The following is a 20,453-nucleotide window of genomic DNA, read 5'->3' as shown; positions in this document are numbered from 1 at the left end:
TTTGAGGGAGTGATTCTCTGACAAGAGTATTTCATCAGCTTGCAGCTAGAATAGATGCTGGGAAATTATTTGCTTTAAAAAAAAAATGAAGCATTCTTCATTTGGGTAGAGATGGAAAAGGAAGGCTGCAAAATCTCTACTCCAAACTGCAGTTTTGGCTGTTTCCTTGTCTCACAACCTCAGTGTTGAACCATGAACTAACTTCAAAGTGATCGTTCCTTCCTTAACACTGCAACAGGTTCTTCAATCTCTTCATTCAGATAGGACAAATGCAAATAGCACCAACATCAGCTGCTCCCTGGAGTTCAGTTACACTGGCTCGGAAAGCAAATCAGCTCAGCTCCAGCATTCAGAACTAAATGCTATGCAAACATTAAAAATCCCATTCCCCTGAATTCCTGACACAAACTCCTGCAATGGTCTCTGTTCAGCACCACTCAGACTTGTGCCATCTCCCAGACTGGAAGCTACAGAAGATTCTGGAGCTGCCTTAATGCCAGTGTCTGGTGGTTATCCACTGCAAGAACACTTCCAGGTAACAAAGGCATTTGGATGTGTTCTTGGTATTTTATGTTCTTCTGAGCATCAACAGTCCTGAGTTAATTTCTATGCAGCTGCCTTAAACTTCCTTAATAATTCTAACTAGAAATTCTAAGTTCTAAATGCAAACTAAAAGGTTTGCATGTATATCATGTATTTAGTCAAAACACTCAGTGGTGTGACAGGAGAGCCATTATAATCTCCCACATTGTTAGAAACAAGATCAAGTTTAAACCAGTACTCCCTGGTCATTTTACACAGGAGCAAAAAGGCTGTTGAAGAGAGAAACAAAAGAGATGTTAGGAGAAATACAGATAGACTTGAGAATACACCATTGGTCTATGCACTTGTCTTGTTACCCTTGTAGTTTTGTACTCCTCCTGAATATGTTTCTTTACACCCTGCTGATGAATATAAACAAGAGAAACCAGGAAAGACTATTACTGCAAGTGTGTATGGCACAGGATGCAATGCTGAAAACTAGATCCTTTATATAAACTGCACATTTATCACTTCTCCAGGAAATGGCTTCATTTCCCAGCTCTACTTTGGAAGTTAAACATAAGGAGAGAGAAATATTTCCTTTTGGGAGGACTCATGTTTCATACTACTGAGAATCTACAGTACAACAGGTTTATCTCCCATCTCCTTCACTGGCTTCACAGAGAGTAAGTTGGATGGAAAGCAGAGAAATTGGAGTTACAGCTCTCGGTGAGTGTCTGTAATCTCTTTGCCTCCCCTTTTCTTACCGCACACCCACCCCATGATTAAAACTGAGTTAAAGCAACTGCTGCTGAACTCCACTGAATTAAACAAAGCAGTGACAAACTCAGGTAATTACCAGCCAACACCCACGAAGGGATTAACATTCCCTACACCGCTGTGACTGCAAAGAAATAGAGGAAGAAGTGGCTTTTTCAGCCACTGTATTAATGCCAGAGCCATTCTCCCTCATTCAGATATTTCACAGGCAGCACATCCCTCATAAACAGTCTGGATGCAGCTCCCACTCTGTGCTGGCATAGTGCTCAGAGGAGCTGCATCATCACATGTTTTATCAAATCTGTACTCAGCTTCTCACAGCACAGCTCGTGGGCCTTCTGAGCACTGACTGAACTCAGAGCAGCCGGGAGAAAACAGGCTAAGAGAGAGCAGGCAGAGCTCCGGATCAGAGTCCTGACACCGCTGGGAGCGCCAGCCAGGGACTGACTCCTGCTGGTAACTGCGAGGGCTTGGTTAATGTGCAGAGCTCAGGCAGATGAATTCTAACGTGCCCAGAGAGCTCTGTGATGTGGATGAGCCTGATAAACTCAGTCAGGAATCTTCGCACCTGCCACGGCCGGGAGGGGCGGCCCGCACCCCGCGAGCTCCCACAGCCACAGCCCGAGCTCACCCACGGCTCTCTGGCACAGCGCCTTTCAATTTCCCGCTCTCGCACGCCATTGGTCGCGGCCTTAGCTCCGCCCAGCTCGCTGGCCAATGGCGCGGGCGCATTGCCGGCATGGAGGGATTGATTGGCTGGGGTGCCCCGTTTGGGTTTGAATCCGACCAATCACGTTCAGAGCTGGGCGCTCCTTCACTCCTCGTTCTCGGAGGAGCCAGGGCTGCTCCAGGCGGGCCTGGCACGGCGCGGCGCTCGCTGCAGCTGCGCACCGGCTGTGGCTGGCACACACACCTGCCAGCTATTTATTAATGCACGTGGAAAAATTACGGGTTTGTTTTTTTGTTTTCTTTTTGTTTTTTTTTGGTTTTTTTTTTTTTTTTTTTTTTTTTTTTTTTTTAAAACAGTAAAATCTAAACCTGACGTGCCACAGCTGCGCTTGTCTACCAAAGAGTTCTACACCCTGGTGGCAAAAGAGGACAGGTGGAACACAGAACCTGCTTTTCATATCAACAGCCCCATCTCCTGGGTGAAGTATGGGGACCGGAGCATCACCAGCAGAGGCTACATTACCCCATGATGGCAAGCATGTTACTTCCATTTTAATGAGCACATTTGGCATGAATAGCTCAGGGTATTGCACTATCTGTGTATCAGGCATGAAAATATTTTTTTTTTTTAATACAGAAGATACTGAAGGGGTCTTCTTCATATTCATCACATCTTTCCATGACAGGTCTAACGGGTCTATAGGAAGTAAAACATTTGGAGCTGGTGAGTCTCCTCTATGATTACATGGAAGACAACTATCTTTTCATCCCAGGAACATATTCCAGAGTACATTACATATGTATGAATCACATTCTTTCAAACGCACACTGAACTTGTTTACGAGGAAATCACTGGAGAGCCTGATATGACATTTCTAGAACCAGCTCCAGCCCAAGATCAGGCTCAGCTGAAGAACAAAGATGTTTTCATTTTCTAATGACTTTTAAGGTCCAGAAAATTCTTTCTCCTAGTAGGACTTCCTGCTGTTGAATAATTAAATGAAAATATTCTGGAGTCAGCTCCAGTTATAAATACTGAAACAGCCAAAATATCTGTAGAGCTTTTCCTGGATGAGTCTGTCTTAGAATTGTAAATCTGAAATGTTCACAGCATATTTCATATTGGAGAAGCTTCCATATAAAATTTATTTAAATAGGTAATGATTTATCATGTTTTTCACACCTGAGTATCTCAATTCCAACAATTTGACTGGTTGTTTTTTTTTTTTTTTATTCAGTTCACTGTTTAGTACTTGTGTCTATGTTGTATTCCCTTGTTTTGTGGTTTGGGGCTGGGTTTGTTTTTTTTTTTTGTAAATTCCAGTGCCTGTTTTTAGGAAGAGAGTCAATCACTCAAGCAGATTTCAGTGTGTACCTGGTGAGTTAATAAACAGATGGTGGAATTACAGTGACAAGCATCACACCAGAACAGACCCAGAGGGGGAATGGTAAACAACTCTGACAAGGAACCCACCTCTCCCTCTGGTGTTGTTCAAGGCATCAGCTCCTTGTGTGACTGATAAAAGAAAAAGTGAGCTGTCCCAAATATCACAGCGATGACAGAAAGCCTCTAAGGTAAGAGACAGGTTATTTTTTCAACCAAACACTTTGAAAATCAACTAAGACAAAACTGAAGAGGACTAGAACATACCCATGGAGGTCTGCAGAGAGGCTGTGCTGAGGCTCAACAGGTTCCTCCTACCCCTGTAGTAGCAGAACAGACCCTAAGAAAACACCAGGAGCCTTAAAAGAATGTTAAGGTAGCAACAGGTAGCAGGAAAATAATTTTGAGAGGCTTCTCAGAGTGAGAATCTAGAAAAACTGGCTCATAAAAATAGGTTATAGATGCTGCAATATTCCCTCTTTATCAGCTCTGCACAGTTTCCCATCATATATTGAGTGATTAATTTGGGATCAGTAAAAAACAAAAACAGCTGCCAACAGTTCTCCATACACCCCCACACAGTTTAAAATGTTATCCATAGCCTTACCTAATGTGACAAGTGTCCTGAAAGGACACCAGCATTAATACAGACCTTGAATGATAAAATCCTAGACAATTTCCACAGTATCTTAAACAATCTTTACACAAGCAAGGCCTACATTTTGCTCAGAATACGAGTAACTGCCACACAGCTTTTACTTAAAAGAAAATTACAGGCAAGAAAAGTTCCATTCAGGTGTGAGCAGTGTAGCGAGACAGAGAATCTCTGGGTTTTTTTTAAACTGCCCTGCACAAAATGGTATTAAATTACTATATGTGCACCAGTGAGAGAGAAGAAATAGAGAAGAGCTATTTCCACTGGAGCACCGAAGGATGGCAAGAGGTGCAGATGGAAATGATAGGCTTTTCTGGCCCATTATGATTGGAGAGTGCAAAGAGAAGAATAAATGTATTGTCATTTATACAAGTCAGGAGACCTAGAAGCATTAGCACATACAGCAAATAGCTGACTAGAGAACAGCATTTTCACATGATTACAGATGTATCTCCTGCCACTAAACATACTGGCATAATTTGGAACTAATACTGTTATATTCTTTTGTATAAGATTGCCAGTAATTTCTTTTCAATAATACACTGCTCTTAGTGAAGGTGCTCACAGACAAGCAAGGTGGTGTGTGTTTAATTTCACTGATCATTCCTTTTGCTGAAACAGGTATTTGGGATTTAGGAGTATGCACATTCCAAAGTAAAACCTCTATTTTGATATCTAACAAACTTGTAATATTGAGAAATGTAAACTACTTTCTGTTCTAAATACTCCAATAAAACTTCTTATGAATAGGGAAACAAACAAATATTTCAATTAAAAAGATTACATAGACACACCCTGTGCTTTTATGTTCCTCTGCTCAAGAGAAAGCACATGAGAAGCAGAAATTTAGCAGGTTTAGGAGCAGGACTGTCAATTGAGCAAAACCTCAATTACAGGCTAATTGAATGTATACTCAAATGCATTATTGCAATTCAATAAAATAAACAATTCCAATTTGCTTTCATTTCCGGCTGTGCACGTGCATTACAGATTTGCTGGTTTTCACATTAAAAGTAGTCGGGCTGGTGGAAGTTCCAGTCACAGGTGTCACAGGGTGGCACCAAACTGACCTCAAAGGAGCCACTTAACCTCACCTGCATCCTAATCAGGGATGAAGAGCAGGAAGGGACCTTCCCACAACAATATTGCCCTCTTCAAGTTTCTTCCAGGTAGGTGCATTGCTGAGCAATCCAACAATGAAGCCATCAGCATCTTTCCTGCTGGACATCCAGCCATTTGTGGTTTTAATTTATTGTTCTATTTTTTTCCCTGCTTGTATCAACAAACATGAAGTTCCAGGCACCCAACTGAGCCTGGAATGCTCTGATACCTGCCTGCTCTGGAAGGCTGCCTTTCCTCTATTTAGCTGTGGTACAGTCCTAGGTGTGCCACTCCTGGCAGCTCAATTCCCTTTTAATAGTGAACTAATTCCTCCAGATTTGAACAAGATACAAGATCACTGGGTGGGAATTAAAAGCACTTGGCATCCAGCACAAGCATTCTCCTCATGATCTGTGTCATCTAAACATCTGCACCACACAGCACTCCAAGGCATAACAAAGGCAGCTGATCACCAAAGGACAGGATCAGTTGGCAGAAAACAACACAGTGGACAGCTTGATCTCATTTCTACAGCTGCCCTCTGTTTTCATACCCTACATTTAGATCAGTAAATTATATCCCGTGAGCAGACCCAGACTTCAAATTCCTCTCACCCCAAACACAGATGACCTCAGGAACAACTCAGCCACCTTCTGGACTCACCACCTAAGAGTCAGTGAACACTCCTGTGGTGCAGCTCAAGGTAAGCTTAAAAAATAAATAAATAAGAACACAGTACAGGGGAGAGCACTTCACCACTTGCCTGTGAAGGTGAGATTGTGACACACCTTGCCTGATGTGTCAGGCTCTTGAATCACAGTAATTAACATGGCTAAAATCCAAACACCCTCAAGAACTACTGATGATTCCACTCTGGACTTCAGGGTGTCAGCAGAATCAATCCCAGCATTTACTGCCAGCAGCCTTGAACAGTCTCTCCTGACATGCAATGCTTCACCACAAGATTATTTCTGCCTGATAAAATACTGGAAGGGAAAGCAGGTGAAGCCGACTGACAGCCAAACTGATCAGATGACTACAGTAAAAAAATCTCCATAGCCACCATGTTTTACTACAGAAATCTGCAAAGAGTCCAAAGTTTAAATTCAAATACTCAAGATACCGACCTCAACTCATGTCACTTTTACCCTTTTATTCTCATTTTAGCACGAATGGAAGAAGGTCCAACAGAAGGGCAGTTTTTATAGACAGTTCTCCTCCAGGAGGAAGCACTCCTGAGGCACGATCGTGCTGGTGTGCTGTTACCTTTCACGATGAGCTCGGCGTAGTTGGAGACGCCGGAGCCGCCGTCGGAGCGGATGACGCAGCGGTACTTGCTGATGCTGCGCTGAGACGTGTCGGCCACGCTGACCGTGGCTGAGAAACGCCTGTGGTTGACCACTCGAGTGACCATCAGGGCTGTGTCCCTCCCATTCCACTGCTGCAGAGACAGAGAGAGAAATAACGTGCTAATGAGACAGGCAGGTTTTGCGTTGGTGAGTCCGTGTGTAATTCACTCCTTGGGGGGCTTAACACAGGTCAGAGCTCCGTGTTCACGTTGTTGGGAGAGGTTTTGTACAAGCACAGCTTTTCAAGAGAAGAATTCAGCCATTCCCTCAGGAAATCCACAGGGCTGTGGCAGCTGAGCCCTAAATATTCTTGTACATAGGTGAGGGTGGGCAGGCCCTGGCACAGGGTGCCCAGAGCAGCTGTGGCTGTCCCTGGATCTCTGGCAGTGTCCATGGCCAGGCTGGACACTGGGGCTTGGAGCAACCTGGGACAGTGGGAGGTGTCCCTGCCCATGGCAGGGGTGGGACAGAATTGGCTTTAAGGTCCCTTTCTAACCCAAGCCTGTGATTCTATGACATAGTCAAGTTTGCATTTCTATTTAATATTTGAGCTATATCTGGACTTTTCTTGTGTTCTAAGGGTACAAAGAGGTTAAAGGGTCTGGAAGGGAACCCATATGGGGGGCAGGACACTGAGGACACTTGGGTTGGTCAGAGTAGGAAAGAGGAGACTGAGGTCAGACCTTTCACCACGTGCTGCAGCTCCTCCCGAGGGGCAGCTCTGATCTCTGCTCCCTGTGACAGGGCCCAGGGAACGGCTGGAGCTGTGCCAGGGAGGGTCAGTTGGAGATCAGGGAAAGGTTCTTCCCTCAGCCAGAGGGTGCTGGGCACTGCCCAGGCTCCCCAGGGAACGGGCACGGCCCCGAGGCTGCCAGAGCTCCAGGAGTTTGGACAGCAGTGCCAGGGATGCTCAGGGTGGGGTTCTTGGGGTGTCTGTGCAGGGCCAGGAGCTGGGCTGGCTGATCCTGTGGGGCTCTCCCAGCTCAGGGGATTCTGCAGCTCTATGGTTTGTTCCTGCAAAGGCTGCAGAGTGGCAGCTCTGACTGCCACAGTGCAGTTTCACACAGTGCAAAATTAGAGGCCCAGCTTGGATGTGAAAACACAACAGCTGAAGGTTTTGTGTTCACCTGGGAAAACATTACAAATGAACAGATTCTGTAAATTTGGCCTTTTTTGATGCAGAACTCTGATTCTGGACCAACTTAAATAAATTGGTTGGATGAGCAGACATCCTTGTACATCCAGCATCCCCCAATAAACCTCTCTACCAATGCCAGACCACATTTTTCAAGGGACAGACGAAGAATTAGCCAGAAATTGTTCTCCACAGTATAACACACCTCAACTTGCTCATTTGTCCAGTTTATTAGGGATTTCAAAGAAAAGCACACTGCTGTTTTGGCAGTTTCCACTAAACAATTTTTAGGGGTGTTTCCAAGGCTACTTTCATCAAATGTTTCAGTTTCAGAGAATGGAAAGCAGGTTTTCATTAACAACAGCAATTCTTTCCTCCCCAAACTCTGCTTCTCACAGGGAAAGATTCATACTGCTGCAGGTCAGAATTGGTTTTATACACATCTAATTGCAAGTGGGGAAATATTTTAATGAAAGAACCAAGAAATGTTAAAATAAATAAAAAAAATTATCTTAGTGGGTGCTAGACATACACCATAGGTAAATAGATTTAAGCTAAACATGTAATTTTGAGGAGAACAGCTGTGATGAGAGCATAGTTACTGAATTTAAAATCATTTTTATATAATGCAAACTACATGTCTCACCAACTGAAGCCTTTTTCCCAGTACTAATTCTATTTTTTATGATTAGATAAGCCAGTTCCTTGATTTCAACTAGATTTGAAAATGTTCTTTTTAAATTTTATAAAAATGCCTGAAGTCAATTATAAAATTTGATAAAATCTGGTAATTGTTTGACTACAAAGGTCCTTCCTGTCTGCCAAAGATGTAACAACCTCGGGGTGATCAAACCCTCAGTCACATCAGTCCAAACTGAGATTAATACTTTTGGAATGGCTTTAACGTTCTCCAAATTATGTTGGCCCTATGTACGTGCAACAAGAATCCTCTTGACTTGTTTGGGAGTTAAACATTTAGGAAGTCAGCGATTTTAAAAGCTTCTGGAATGGTAATGCTGGGAGTCTGCCCAACAGAGAAATTCAAGGGGCAGGAGAAATTATTGTATCCTTCACTGGGAAACACATACACCATGTGCTGTCGTTGGGGTTGGTGTCTGCTCCGTTTCAAATTCTAACACTGACCATGAATTCCCAAGGTTTTTGCTGTACCCACTGGAAGAGCAGGACCCAGGTTTGATCAGTAGGCTGCAAATAAGACATCCAGGGAGGGAATGTTCTGGTCTTTTAGTGGGTGACTAAAAGGAACAAGACCCAATCCGCTGTCAATGCAGCCAAGGGATACTGGGAGCAAGAAGAACTGGCTGCAAACTGGGTTTTCCTATTTTAACCACCCAGGTAAGTAATTTCAGAACTTGGAGGTTTCCTTCTTAACAATTACTACCAGCTCCAGGCTGAGAACATTTTTAGAGGGTGAAAGGAAAGCAGATGGCATAATAAAGCAGAAGAGAACTGCTCCACTTCCTCTCTTTTCTGCTTTATGTCTGAGTGTTTACGGGTACATGGGCATTTGTTCAAAACCAGAATTTTGCTGTCACCGGCCATTTTTTCCTTTTCCTGTCTCTTAATTCCATGCTTAGTCACCTCAAACTCTCACCTAGAAGTGATTTAAGGCAGTTCTTCAAAGGGTCTTGATGAAAATATTTTTGCCTCACCACCACCAATCTTTCTCTAGCTATTTATTTCCCTTGTAAAAGCAAACAAAGCCCCAAATTAAACAGGAGAAAGCAGCAGGGCACTGCTTTACCTGGAGCCAAAGCTTGTCATGCTGTGACCACTTTCCCCCAGCGATGCACTGGAAGGTTGCGTTCTGCCCCACGTTCACCTCCACGTTCTGCAGCCGCAGGAAATGAGGGGCTTTTCCTGACAAAAGAGGCAGAGGGTTGCAAGGGTAAAACAAGGCAGGAGCTGAGTGTGCTGCACCCACCCAAACACTCAGCAGAGCCCTGAACTTCCCCTGCCAAAGTGGCTTTGCAAAATAAAGCTGCCCTTGGGTGCTCAGCTCCTTCCTGCAGAGAGAAGTGGTGATGGAGCTGAGAGAGGGTGGCCCGAGGGGTCTTAGAGAGCCCTGGCACCTCTGAAAACATCGACTTGGATCAAATCCCAAGTTCACGGTCACTGGCACAATTTCTTATTGCCTGCTATAAAGAGTAATTGAGTAATCTCTTTTCTTCAGAAAACTATGTTTCTAAAAAGGTCAAAAAAAGTCAAATGCTTTTGTGCTTGTCAAGCATGACTGACCTAAACCTCATTTTCACAAGGGTCTTTCATCCTTTTTCTTTTCTTGACTATCAAATACATCCTAGACCTTTAGAATAATGCATCATCAATATCAAATCAGATATTAAATTCATTTAACTGACAGTATTGTATCACTGGTTTAGTTTAGATCACTGTTATCAGTGTTTTGCTGCCACTAAATTCAGCATTAGTTCAGAATTAAACCAGTGACATTAAAAATAGAGACTTTTTTTTCAGAAAGAAACTAGATGAGAGGATTATCTTTTTTATTAAATATCAGACTGAGTTAGGTCTCCATTTATCTAAAAGTATAAACAAGATTACAGCAGTGAATACAACACCTTTAAGCGAACTATTTTCTTGCAGGGCTTCAGAAAAAGGTTTGTACATAATTTGAAAAAATTTAGTATGACACACTGAAAAAACTTACACCTAAAAAGGTCAGTGTTTTTCAACATCATCTGCACATTTTCTAGTATGACTAGACACTGCAATACACAGTTTCAGAGGACATTATAACCTCTGTTCTGTTGGAATCAAACAGCTTTAAAGGGATGTGGGCATCTGTGGCCGTGCATGGCTGAACCTTGATGTACAAGTGTTTGACACATGAACAGAGGACACATGTTCATACACCATGTCAGACAGCTTTGTCTGCTCCTGTGCCCATCCAGCACGCAGACTGACAGTTCCTGAAGGACAGGGCTCTGTACCATCCTGCTTTCTGGGCACTGGGAATTTGCATCAAGGTTTCCTGGAAAACTCCCTCTGGGTGACATTCAGAAGGTTCTACACGGTATTTCAGGGTAATTCCAATATTTGTGCCTGCAGTCTAAAGTGCACAGCTGTAAATCAGCTACAAATACAAAGCTGTAGAGTCCCACCAACGCCAGCATCCTGGTCCTTAGCTCTGCCCAGCTGCTGGAGCGTGGGTTGTGCTGTGATGGCAAGAGCTCATGCACACAGTCAATGAGCTTTTAGCATAAGGAAAATGGATATTCCAATGTCCTGCTTCACAGGACAAAGGAAATCAAGGGGCAGAACCAGCAATAGATTTATTTTTCTGGATAACTGTGTCATTAGGGGCACACTGTTTTTGCTGACTTTGGTTTGCCTGCATTTGTCATCTGTGAAGGTAAAGCAGAAATGAAGAAATAAGACCAATGATTTCAGTAAGCTTCAGGGTCACCAGGAGCTTCATGGTCCCCGTGTTTTGATTTACAACAATTTACAATTTGCAATTTACAATTGCAAAAGGAATCTGAGGAGCAAAGGCTGTACAAGGATAGGGAACACGTGGGTGATGTTTACCCTGGTGACTGTCACTGCTGAGCAACAAAAGCAGCACTGGGAGCCAGACAGGAGCAGCATTTAAAAAGACTGCAGAGAACTTGCAGCTTGCAATGAGCTCTATATGCTGGGGGTTGCAAACAGATTGAAAAAACCCCAACCAACCCTGTTTCAATCATTTTGTTGTTGAGCCACCAAGAATGCATGTTAATTTTGAGGAATGACCTGCATATACTTGAAGAAATGGATTCAAAATTAGTTGACTTAATTAAGCAGGGATACAACACAGCATCATGCCTAACTGCTTTAAATCCCATCATTTTCTTGTTGAGACTCTGCCCCATGGTTTGCTCAGTGGCCTCTTTCCCAGTGAAGGGACCAGTGATCACCCAACACGCTGTGGAAGGCACAGACCATTTGGGGATTTGTCTGGATGCTGCCAGTTATCAGCAACATCTGGTTAATAAAGACTGTAAGTATTCCTTAATGAAGTAAATGCACCCAAAGGCCTGAGCAATGAGCACACGGTAAATACAAACATAATTTACTTAAGCAGCAATTAACCATAATGCAGTTATCAGAAATGTCCTGTTAAACTTGAGCAGAACCATGTCTGTCACATTGAATGGCAGATGTTCTTTGACATTCTGATCACAGCAAAAACAGTTGATTTCATTCCATCCATATGAGCCATCATTTTTTTGTGAGCAGCTGTCACAGACTTACTGAAACCATGAGCCAGAAAGAGGGGCTGTTAAATTTTTTTTTACAAGTAACTATACATTACATCCATCAAGTTTATGAAGTCCTCAAGCCCCACTGAAGGTGGGTAAAGGAACCAAACAAGTTCAGACTCAAAGGCACAATGCTTTTTAAACATAAATAAGAAAATAAATCTCAGCTTATTTTTGTGTGTACAGTAGAAAAATGCAGCACTAACATTTTTGAATAGTGTAGTGAACCTGTGTTAGTTCCTACTCCTGTATAAATGCAGTGTCTGAATAAGATTAATTTTTAATTTCTTCACAGCTTTCTGAGCAGGTCTAATATGTTGAAACCAACTGACCTTTGGGACAAGCTCTTACCAAGGAAACATTGAAACAATTTGTTTAGTTGTTCTTTTCAGAAGTTTACCACACAGGTTATTATGAGATGCTTTTAAGATTGTTTTCTATAGCAAAAAGATTAAGAAATAATAAAACCATCAGTTTATTAACAGGTGAAGGAGAGACAATCCACTAACTATAAACTGAGAGCAGCTTTGCCTTTTGCACAGCTTGCACAGGTAGGTAATTAAGCAAGGCTGACCATCCTTAGAGGTCTAGGAGGGAGACACTTTAGTGCTGGCCCAACTGGGTAAATCTCTCCTTTAAACTACAGACTCTGGCCTAAAACACATTGGTACAGTCAGAAAAATAAAGAATGCTCACTGCAGGGATGGGCGAGAACTCTGACTTCATCCACAGCTATGTACCCGGGGTGTCCTTTCAAAGAGACAGATTCAAATATCACCTGAAATACAAAAGAAAAAAAAAAAAAGTTCTGAGAAAGAACATTTACATCAGTAATTTCAGCAGTCACCACATTCTTCTGAGTCTGAGTCATTCAAAGCATTTTGCTAACAATGAAGGGATACCAGGGCAATTCAGTGTGTGAATACAATACCTAATCTGTTGGGAAAGCAAAACAAAGGATTAGAGCAACATTCAACAGGATTAAAGACAGGTCTGTGCATCTCTGATCTGGAAAACAAAAGTGCCCTGGGTGTACATACACACCTATGTTCACTTAAGGACAGACCAAGAACATGAAGTGAATAATTGATCTTGTTCCCAGTATGCCTTGGAAAATTGGAGAAAGCACTACACGAGACAGAATTCTCCTCCTGAATCAGTGGCCGTGCATAGATTCTTCTGGAGAAAACCCTGGATTGCTGTGCAGGCCCTTGCAGAACAAGAAAGTAAATTACAAGCAAAGGATGGCACGGGATTCTGGACTGAAATAAGATTTTCCTTGATATAATGATGTTGTTTCTGCCTCTCCCTAGATTCCACTAACATGATCTGAGAAGGAATATTCTTAAGAACCCTGTGTACAATATCTCTTCATTAATGGTACATTAAGAAACTTTTAGTTTTTTTTTTTTTTTCATTTGTGTACCTGTATTATGAAAATATTTCAGTAATGTGGGTCTGAAAAGACAGATGTTCTATCACAGATGAATAAAAATCTCATTCTGCTCTAGGAGTCTGTGATTTTTATCTGGAAAACTGCCCTGAAGTATCTTGTTATAAAAACGTATGGACTGTCAAAAAATCAGCAGCGCAGGAAAAAAAACAAAAACAAACAACAACAACAAAAAACCACAAACAAACAAAAACAAAAACAAAAAAAAAAATCTGATAAAGAGATCCTTAGAAATAAGTTAATTGTTGGAAAGTTGGGTAGTGGAGGGGAAGGTGCAGATCTGGCTGTGGGGAGCAGCAACAGGACAAGAGGAAATGGAACAAAGCTGAGTCAGGACAAGCTCAGGTTGGGCATTAGGAAAAGGTTCTTCAGTGGGAGGGAGATCTGTCCCTGGAAATGCAGCACCAAGCCTGGCAGAGTTCTTGGAGCATCTGAAGGACACTCTCAGTCTCATGGTTGAGTTTTCAGCAGTCCTGTGAGGAGCAGAGAGTTGGATTTAATGATCCTTGTGGGTTCCTTTCCAACTTGAGTCAAGCACTGACCCTAGAAGGAACAGGAAGATTAGAAATGTCAAACAATGATAATAATAGTAATAATACTACTAATAATTTATTATTGCTATGATGACGATGATGCAGCCTGATGTTGAATAATCAGTGATGCTACCTCTCAAATTAGTGATTGTCTTCCCAAAGGAATGACGTGCTATCCTTTACTACATTAAATAAATGAATGGGTGGAGAAGGAATGGTGCTGTCTTCTGCATGCAAAAGGGAAATTCTCAGTCTCACTCCATCTGACTAAAGCAGCATTCACACTGTGCTGGATTGCTGATTTTTGCATGAGTAAATAATCAGGTTTTCAAGGACAGAGTTCATACACGTTCAGCCAGCACAGTTACTGCCATTACAATAGTGTTCAGGTGCAGCTACTTGTTCCACAGGAGAAAGTATTCCAGTCGTTTGGAACTTCTAAAATTCACTACTAGAACACAGAGTTAACTATTTAAAACCAGTTTTCAACAGTTCTTTTTGTTCTAAAAAGCTGACGTTCCCAGCCTCTCACTGTTCAGCCTCTTCTTTATTCTTTCATCAGAAGATTTAATACAGTAAAAGGTTCAACTGTCCAAATGGTGCCCTGGATAAAAATAGACCAAAAATATCCTTCCTAACTACAGAACTGCTGTTGTTCATTTTTCCTTTGTGTTTGGGCTTCCAGAACATAGTTTCTGCCCGTGTTTTCATGAGTTCCTAAGATCTCTTCCCCCAATTCAAAACAGAACCAGATACGAGATCTTTTGAAATACATCCATAAGGTTAAAAAAGCATAAAAACAGGTAGGAACAAACAAACAAACAAAACAAAACAAAACAAAACAAAACAAAAAACAGGCAAAGACAAACCAAGAAAAGCTCAGGTGCTAATAATCTGTAGAAATAATGTTCTTCTCCAGAGGAGACTGGACAATTAGGCTGCCCAGAAAATACTAGGAAGAAGCAAGCCACTGGAAGATAAAATAATCCAAAAACCATTAGCAAGTGTTTTGTGTTATCAAGGTCCTTGATAGGCTTTTTAGGGACTGTATAAAATAAGAGTAGAAAATAAGAGTCTTTGGTATGGAAATTATAATTGCTTTAGCAATTAAATATCATTCATGATAAAAATTACATTTACTGGGAAGGTCATGCAGGGCTTTACTCCCTTCAGACCTGAATTCAAGTGCAACATTACAGCAACAAAATCTTATTTTAGTTTTACTTTTGTGAAAAGTCATAAGCCACAACAAAGTAATTGTCAATTATCTGCAAGGCAAGAACTTGAGAAGTACTCCAAGGCATTGGCATCAGGTATGAGTGGGTGGCAGAAGTAAGGACCAATTCTCTGTGTAAGGACATAGAGAACTAACTTTGGTTAATTACCAACATGTGCAGGGTCTTTAATACAGCAAAATATAACTTACTAACAACCAACTCAGCCTCTAAAAAAATCCCTGTCCACTAGTGCAGAATCCACTGAGTAGAGGACTCCTCTCAATTCGAGGAATATTGTTTGACTGTTTTTTCTGTTCTGCTATTCCTGCCCTTTCCCAGTTCCAATTTGCACGTTATTGTCTTTTTGTGTATTTTGAAGCATCTCATCCCTGTCAAAGTGAGAAGCACAGAAGCACCCAGGCTTTCCTGAAAACATGGGGAAAAGACAGGAATAAATGTTTATGGGGCCCATTTCTGCAAATCTCACATTCAGTATCGCTCGTGTCCTTTGAAATTCAGGAAAAGCAGCATGATGGTTGAGACAGGCAATGCTTTGCATTTAAAGAACTCCACAGAAATTAATATAGTTGACAAAATACAATGCTTCACTCTTAAAAAAATATTTTCTTCAATGCTCCTGAGGCCAGCAAATACAGAGCCATTTCATGTTTCCTTCCCACTAAACAAGCCCCCGTTCAGTGCTGTGATTTACCAACGATGTCTGTGTTAGCAGCGTAGCCCAGCTCATCTGTTGTGCTAGAACAGCTTTCTCCAGGCATGGATCAATAACATGCCTTGCTATACATCAAAAAAAACCCTTCCTGGCAGGCTCTAGTGCTGCCCTTGGTGCATTCTGGGACTGAGTTCATCCTTATGGCAAGCAGTAATTCAAGATTACACGTATTACCTTTCTCCAAGAACCATTAGAGCTTTTTCTCGCTACACTAGAAAACATTTGCAGGCTGGGAATCCAAGTACAGCTAACTCCAGGGTAGACATGATAAATCTCCCCACATTTCTGACTCCTATGACCCTTGCACAGAGCTGCCAGACCTGAACCATGACCTCTGGCAACTGCTTTGGATACCAGTTTTCCACCAGCTACATCTCCAAAGTGTGAAGTACTTGACAAAGCCTCAGACCAGGGCAGAGAGTTTCAGACTGGCTGAATTTTGGATGCACATATCAATCCAGGATTGTGTGGCTTCTGTGCGTTACGAGCATGATCAACATTTTGCCTGATGCAGATTACAATATTAGGGAAAATGTTGATTTTACCTGGTCTTTTCAAAATACAGAACTGACTGTCAGGCTCTCTTGAGAGAGTTCTCCAGGAATGCAATTTTGATTTAAAGCTGACAAAGAAATGGCAAGTGTGATGATGGAGAGGCCCTGGCACAGGGTGCCCAGAGCAGCTGTGGATCCCTGGGAATGTCCAAGGCCAGGTTGGACACTGGGGCTTGGAGCAGCCTGGGACAGTGGGAGGTGTCCCTGTGCATGGCAGGGGTGGCACTGGATGGGCTTTGGGGTCTCTTCTAACCCAAGCCCTCCTAGGATTTTATTAAATAACACTGCAATGGCACATTCTAGATCACGAGTGTGAAAAGCAAGTCACTCTTCAGGCAGCAAGACACCCAGGTTTTGTCATCCTCCCACCTCTGGACTTATTTAGCCAGAAGTGTTACTTTAGGCTGGCAAATAGCAATGATTTTTTCCTCTTCATTTTTTCAAGCTTCAAGTTCTCTTTTTTTCTTTTCATTTTTTCTTAAACCTTCCTTAAATATCAAAACTCCCAGGACTACAGACCACTAACAAAGGTGATTTATAAAACCAGAGACTGAAATCAGTCTACTAGACCCCCATAATATCCAGGACAGATCTCAAATTTTAAAAGCCATGCTTAAGGAACAAAAATACAAGTAGAGCCAGAAGGAAACATCAGTCTCACTCATCACAAATTTTAAAAGAAGCCCCTTGCATTTTCTAGGAAGGAACTATTCCTGGGCAGGTACTACTGCCTTCCAATTCATTCATTTTTGTGCTTCAGGAAAAAATTCTTGTTTGATTTAAAGGATTCTTTTACCCAAAAAAAGCAAACTTGACCTGCCAAAGTACTTGTAAAAGACCTAAGTGAGGCTCAGGAAGCCTCCTATTGATATATCTGAGAGCAGAGGATCCCTCTTAGTGCAAGATCAGACTGCCTTTTGCAGGTTTTTCAAGCACCGATTTTCCTGGGTGAAAGATCATTTCTGTTATCTCTGTGGAGCACCTACGATGAAGCAAATTCTGCTTCATGCCCAGGATCACGTTAATAAGAATGGAGTAGGAGCACTCCAGTGTGCCTTCAGAACAGTCACAAGTTGTGCACTGCCCTTAAAACACCACTTTCCACACATTTGCATCTCTTTATCCTTCCCTCTTGCCCGCCTGCTGGATTCTGTGGGTTCTGCTGGTATCCACCACTCTTTCAGAGGCAGAACATTAAAGCATCCTCCTCCAGCTCAGATTTTACAAACCTCCTACCCAGTTATTAGAAGCAAGAAAAAGAGAGGCTTTTCTACCTACTGTTTTTTTATACAGAGACTATTTGCTGCCTTATCATAGTTCATTCTGTCATGGTCCCTACCTCACTCATGTCTTTTATTAGTATCACATGGACATCAAATATCCTGCAAGATTTAGGATGCAATTGCCTCCCAGGCTTTTTTTATTTTTTTCCTGGTGTGTGTCTTGAATATAAACCAAAACAAAAGCACTCCTTCCAAATAAAAAGTAGTATGTGAGTACTTTGTGTGAGAATTATTTGACTGAAATTAAAACAATGGCTGAAAAGTTGCCACATGAAGTTTGAAGCAGACAACTGATAAACAGGTGTAAAACTAATATAACCAAAAAATAGCATAGCCATTACATTTCTTGGCTTTGTCCTCGTCTAAAAAAATAATTTTCTGACAGAATAAATAAAGCTGTGCGAGAAAGAGGAATTGAGGATCTAGTGAAGAATATCCACGTTTGATACCATGGTACAAGCATTCATTAATACCTTATATCCTTATACCCCTTGTATGGGCACAAGACGCAAAGCCATGTCAAAAAATGTTCCCTCTTATGGAACCAACCAAGGCCCAAAATAATCCAGGGAGATTTATGCAGAGTACAGATACACGTCCAGAACCTGTTTTGTTTACAGTCACACAGTGCCACCGAAAGTGCCAATACAAGTGGCAAATTCGTCATGAACGAGTGGGTCTTGTCAATAATTGCCTCCCATCCATCACTCTGTGTCCTGGCAACAACTAAAGAAAAAAAGTGAGGAGGGAAGAAATATGTCAAGCTGCCTGTATAACCACTATAGGTGAATTTATTCTGAGAGGAAAAATCAGGGAGGGAGGTGGTGATTTCCAAATATATCTGTAACAACAGACATCCAAAGGAGAGAGAGAGGGAAAATATTACAAACCCTTACCTGATAAAAATGTGGCCAGAAGGTGCTGATGGCCAGCTCTGCCTTCACCCAGCCTTCGGTCACCACTCCTGACACGTTCCAGATGGGGTTGCCCTGGGGGCCCCCGTTGACCTTGACGTAGACGTTGAGGGAGCCGGGGCTGGAGCGGTCCCGGCTGGACAGGTAATAGTGGAAGTCGATGCAGTGCGTGTCGTTCTCCTTCAGCGTGGGCAGCAGCAGGTGAGCCTTCTGCCCCGATGCTCGCCCTGAGCTGTTCACCATCATGAAGGAGCCTGCAGAGCAAAAAAAAAAAAAAAAACAAACAAAAAAAAAAATTAGAGAACAAAGAGTGGGTTTGGCTGGATTTTCAGTGTAAACCATTCAGCGGTTCCCTCACAAGCTGCAAAATGAACCATTCCTCTGAAGGAAGCAGCTGCTTGATGCAAGTTGTTAGGGAGAGAAAAGATATTAAAATGCAGGGTATATATACCAGTAGATTCAGGGCTATCTAGAACTGCTTTCATTAAATAACTTGCAAATCAAAATAGAAATACTGTCTTGCTTTTCTTATTTTATCACCTTGTGATCACACAGTTATTCTAAACAAAAGCACGTTCCCACTTCAAGCAACAACCAGGTTCTCCTGCTGCACAAGGATGCCCAAGGCACGTTCAGTACAAGGTAACAAGTGACAGGATGAGAGGAAACAGCCTTAAGTTGCACCCGGGGAGGTTTAGTTTAAATATCATGAAAAAATTCTTCATGGGAAGTGTTGTAAAGCACTAGAACAGACTGTGGAGTCACCATCCTTGGAAGTGTTCAAGAAATGTGTCTATGTGCTGCTTGAGGATGTGGCTGAATGGTTAGCATGGTGTTGGGTTGATGGTTGGGTTTGATGATCTATTAAAGTAATTTCCAACCTTTACAATTGCATGATTCAACACAAAAACTACAACAGAGCAAGCTCTCAGCTGGTATTTGCCTGCATGGCCCCAACACCCTTCATGCCAGTCCATAACTGTGAACCTTGGCACCTGAATATTTGAAGATCGTTTTTAAGAAAACCCCAATTTTCAGAGCCCAACCAAGTGAAGGTTGTCAACAGAACAGCAACGTCTTTACTTGTAATAATGCAACAGGACAATAATTCTTGTGGGAGGGAAGGGTAGGCTGAATTTAGGGAGGGAAATGTATACTGAGACAATTTATGAGTTTGTTAACCTGGTAGTCTGCATCATATTAACTGTGGCACTCGATGTTGAACTCACATTTGGATTCATCAAGCAGTTATTTTATAGTACATTGTGTCCCCACTCATCTCCTCACAGATGCATCAAGGTGACAAATGTCAGCAATAAAGGAGAACATGATGAGAGTTATTTGATTCAGTTCTGGTTACAGGATCTCCTTTATGTGGGTGCAGGCATTCACACTCAGAAAGAACTAAAGAAAATACTGGGGTGGGGCTGGGGCAATTTTGTGTGTCAGCAGCCAGACATGATCATTTTTAATCAAACACAGCCCTCTTGACATTCCTGGTTCTGATGCTGCTGCCAAGCCATGCTACGGATGTGTTTGTCTGCTGGCCTCTCACAATTCACAGAAGACTGAGTTTGAAAAGCCCTTCCTCACTTCTGACCTATTGACTTTCCCTCTTCCTCACCATAGCAGGTGACTCAGATGAGCCAGGCAAACATTTGAATCAATTCTGTGCAGTGAACTGTCATATATTAGAAATTCATAACAGCTACAAGCAACTTTCTCTTGGAATATTCCCCCCCCCCGTGTTTACATGATATATATATGCATTTGTAAAGGATTGACAGAAGGAAGTCAATCTTTAAAAAAATAAAAAAGTTACACACTCTAAAGACCCTGGAAAATTCCAGTGCAATGCAAGCACAGCTGGGAAGAGGAATAGACTCTA

The 20,453-nt window shown here is 42.1% G+C and overlaps 1 protein-coding gene across 1 annotated transcript in view; it reads right to left on the bottom strand.

Moving 5' to 3' along the window:
- PTPRT (protein tyrosine phosphatase receptor type T) overlaps positions 1-20,453 on the bottom strand; it is a 428,744-nt gene that overhangs the window by 247,744 nt on the left and 160,547 nt on the right. Inside the window, exons 3-7 of the mRNA XM_062505329.1 lie at positions 18,548-18,819; positions 12,575-12,656; positions 9,361-9,476; positions 6,378-6,552; positions 1,938-2,222 (exon numbers count right to left, since the gene is read on the bottom strand). Coding sequence (XP_062361313.1) covers positions 1,938-2,222; positions 6,378-6,552; positions 9,361-9,476; positions 12,575-12,656; positions 18,548-18,819 — 930 coding nt within the window. The remainder of the gene's footprint in view (positions 1-1,937; positions 2,223-6,377; positions 6,553-9,360; positions 9,477-12,574; positions 12,657-18,547; positions 18,820-20,453) is intronic.

This window comes from Cinclus cinclus, chromosome 18, assembly GCF_963662255.1.
Source record: "Cinclus cinclus chromosome 18, bCinCin1.1, whole genome shotgun sequence".
Lineage (NCBI taxonomy): Eukaryota > Metazoa > Chordata > Aves > Passeriformes > Cinclidae > Cinclus > Cinclus cinclus.
The sequence above is the reverse complement of the archived record's forward strand: the minus strand, read 5'-3'. Positions and strand labels throughout refer to the sequence as shown.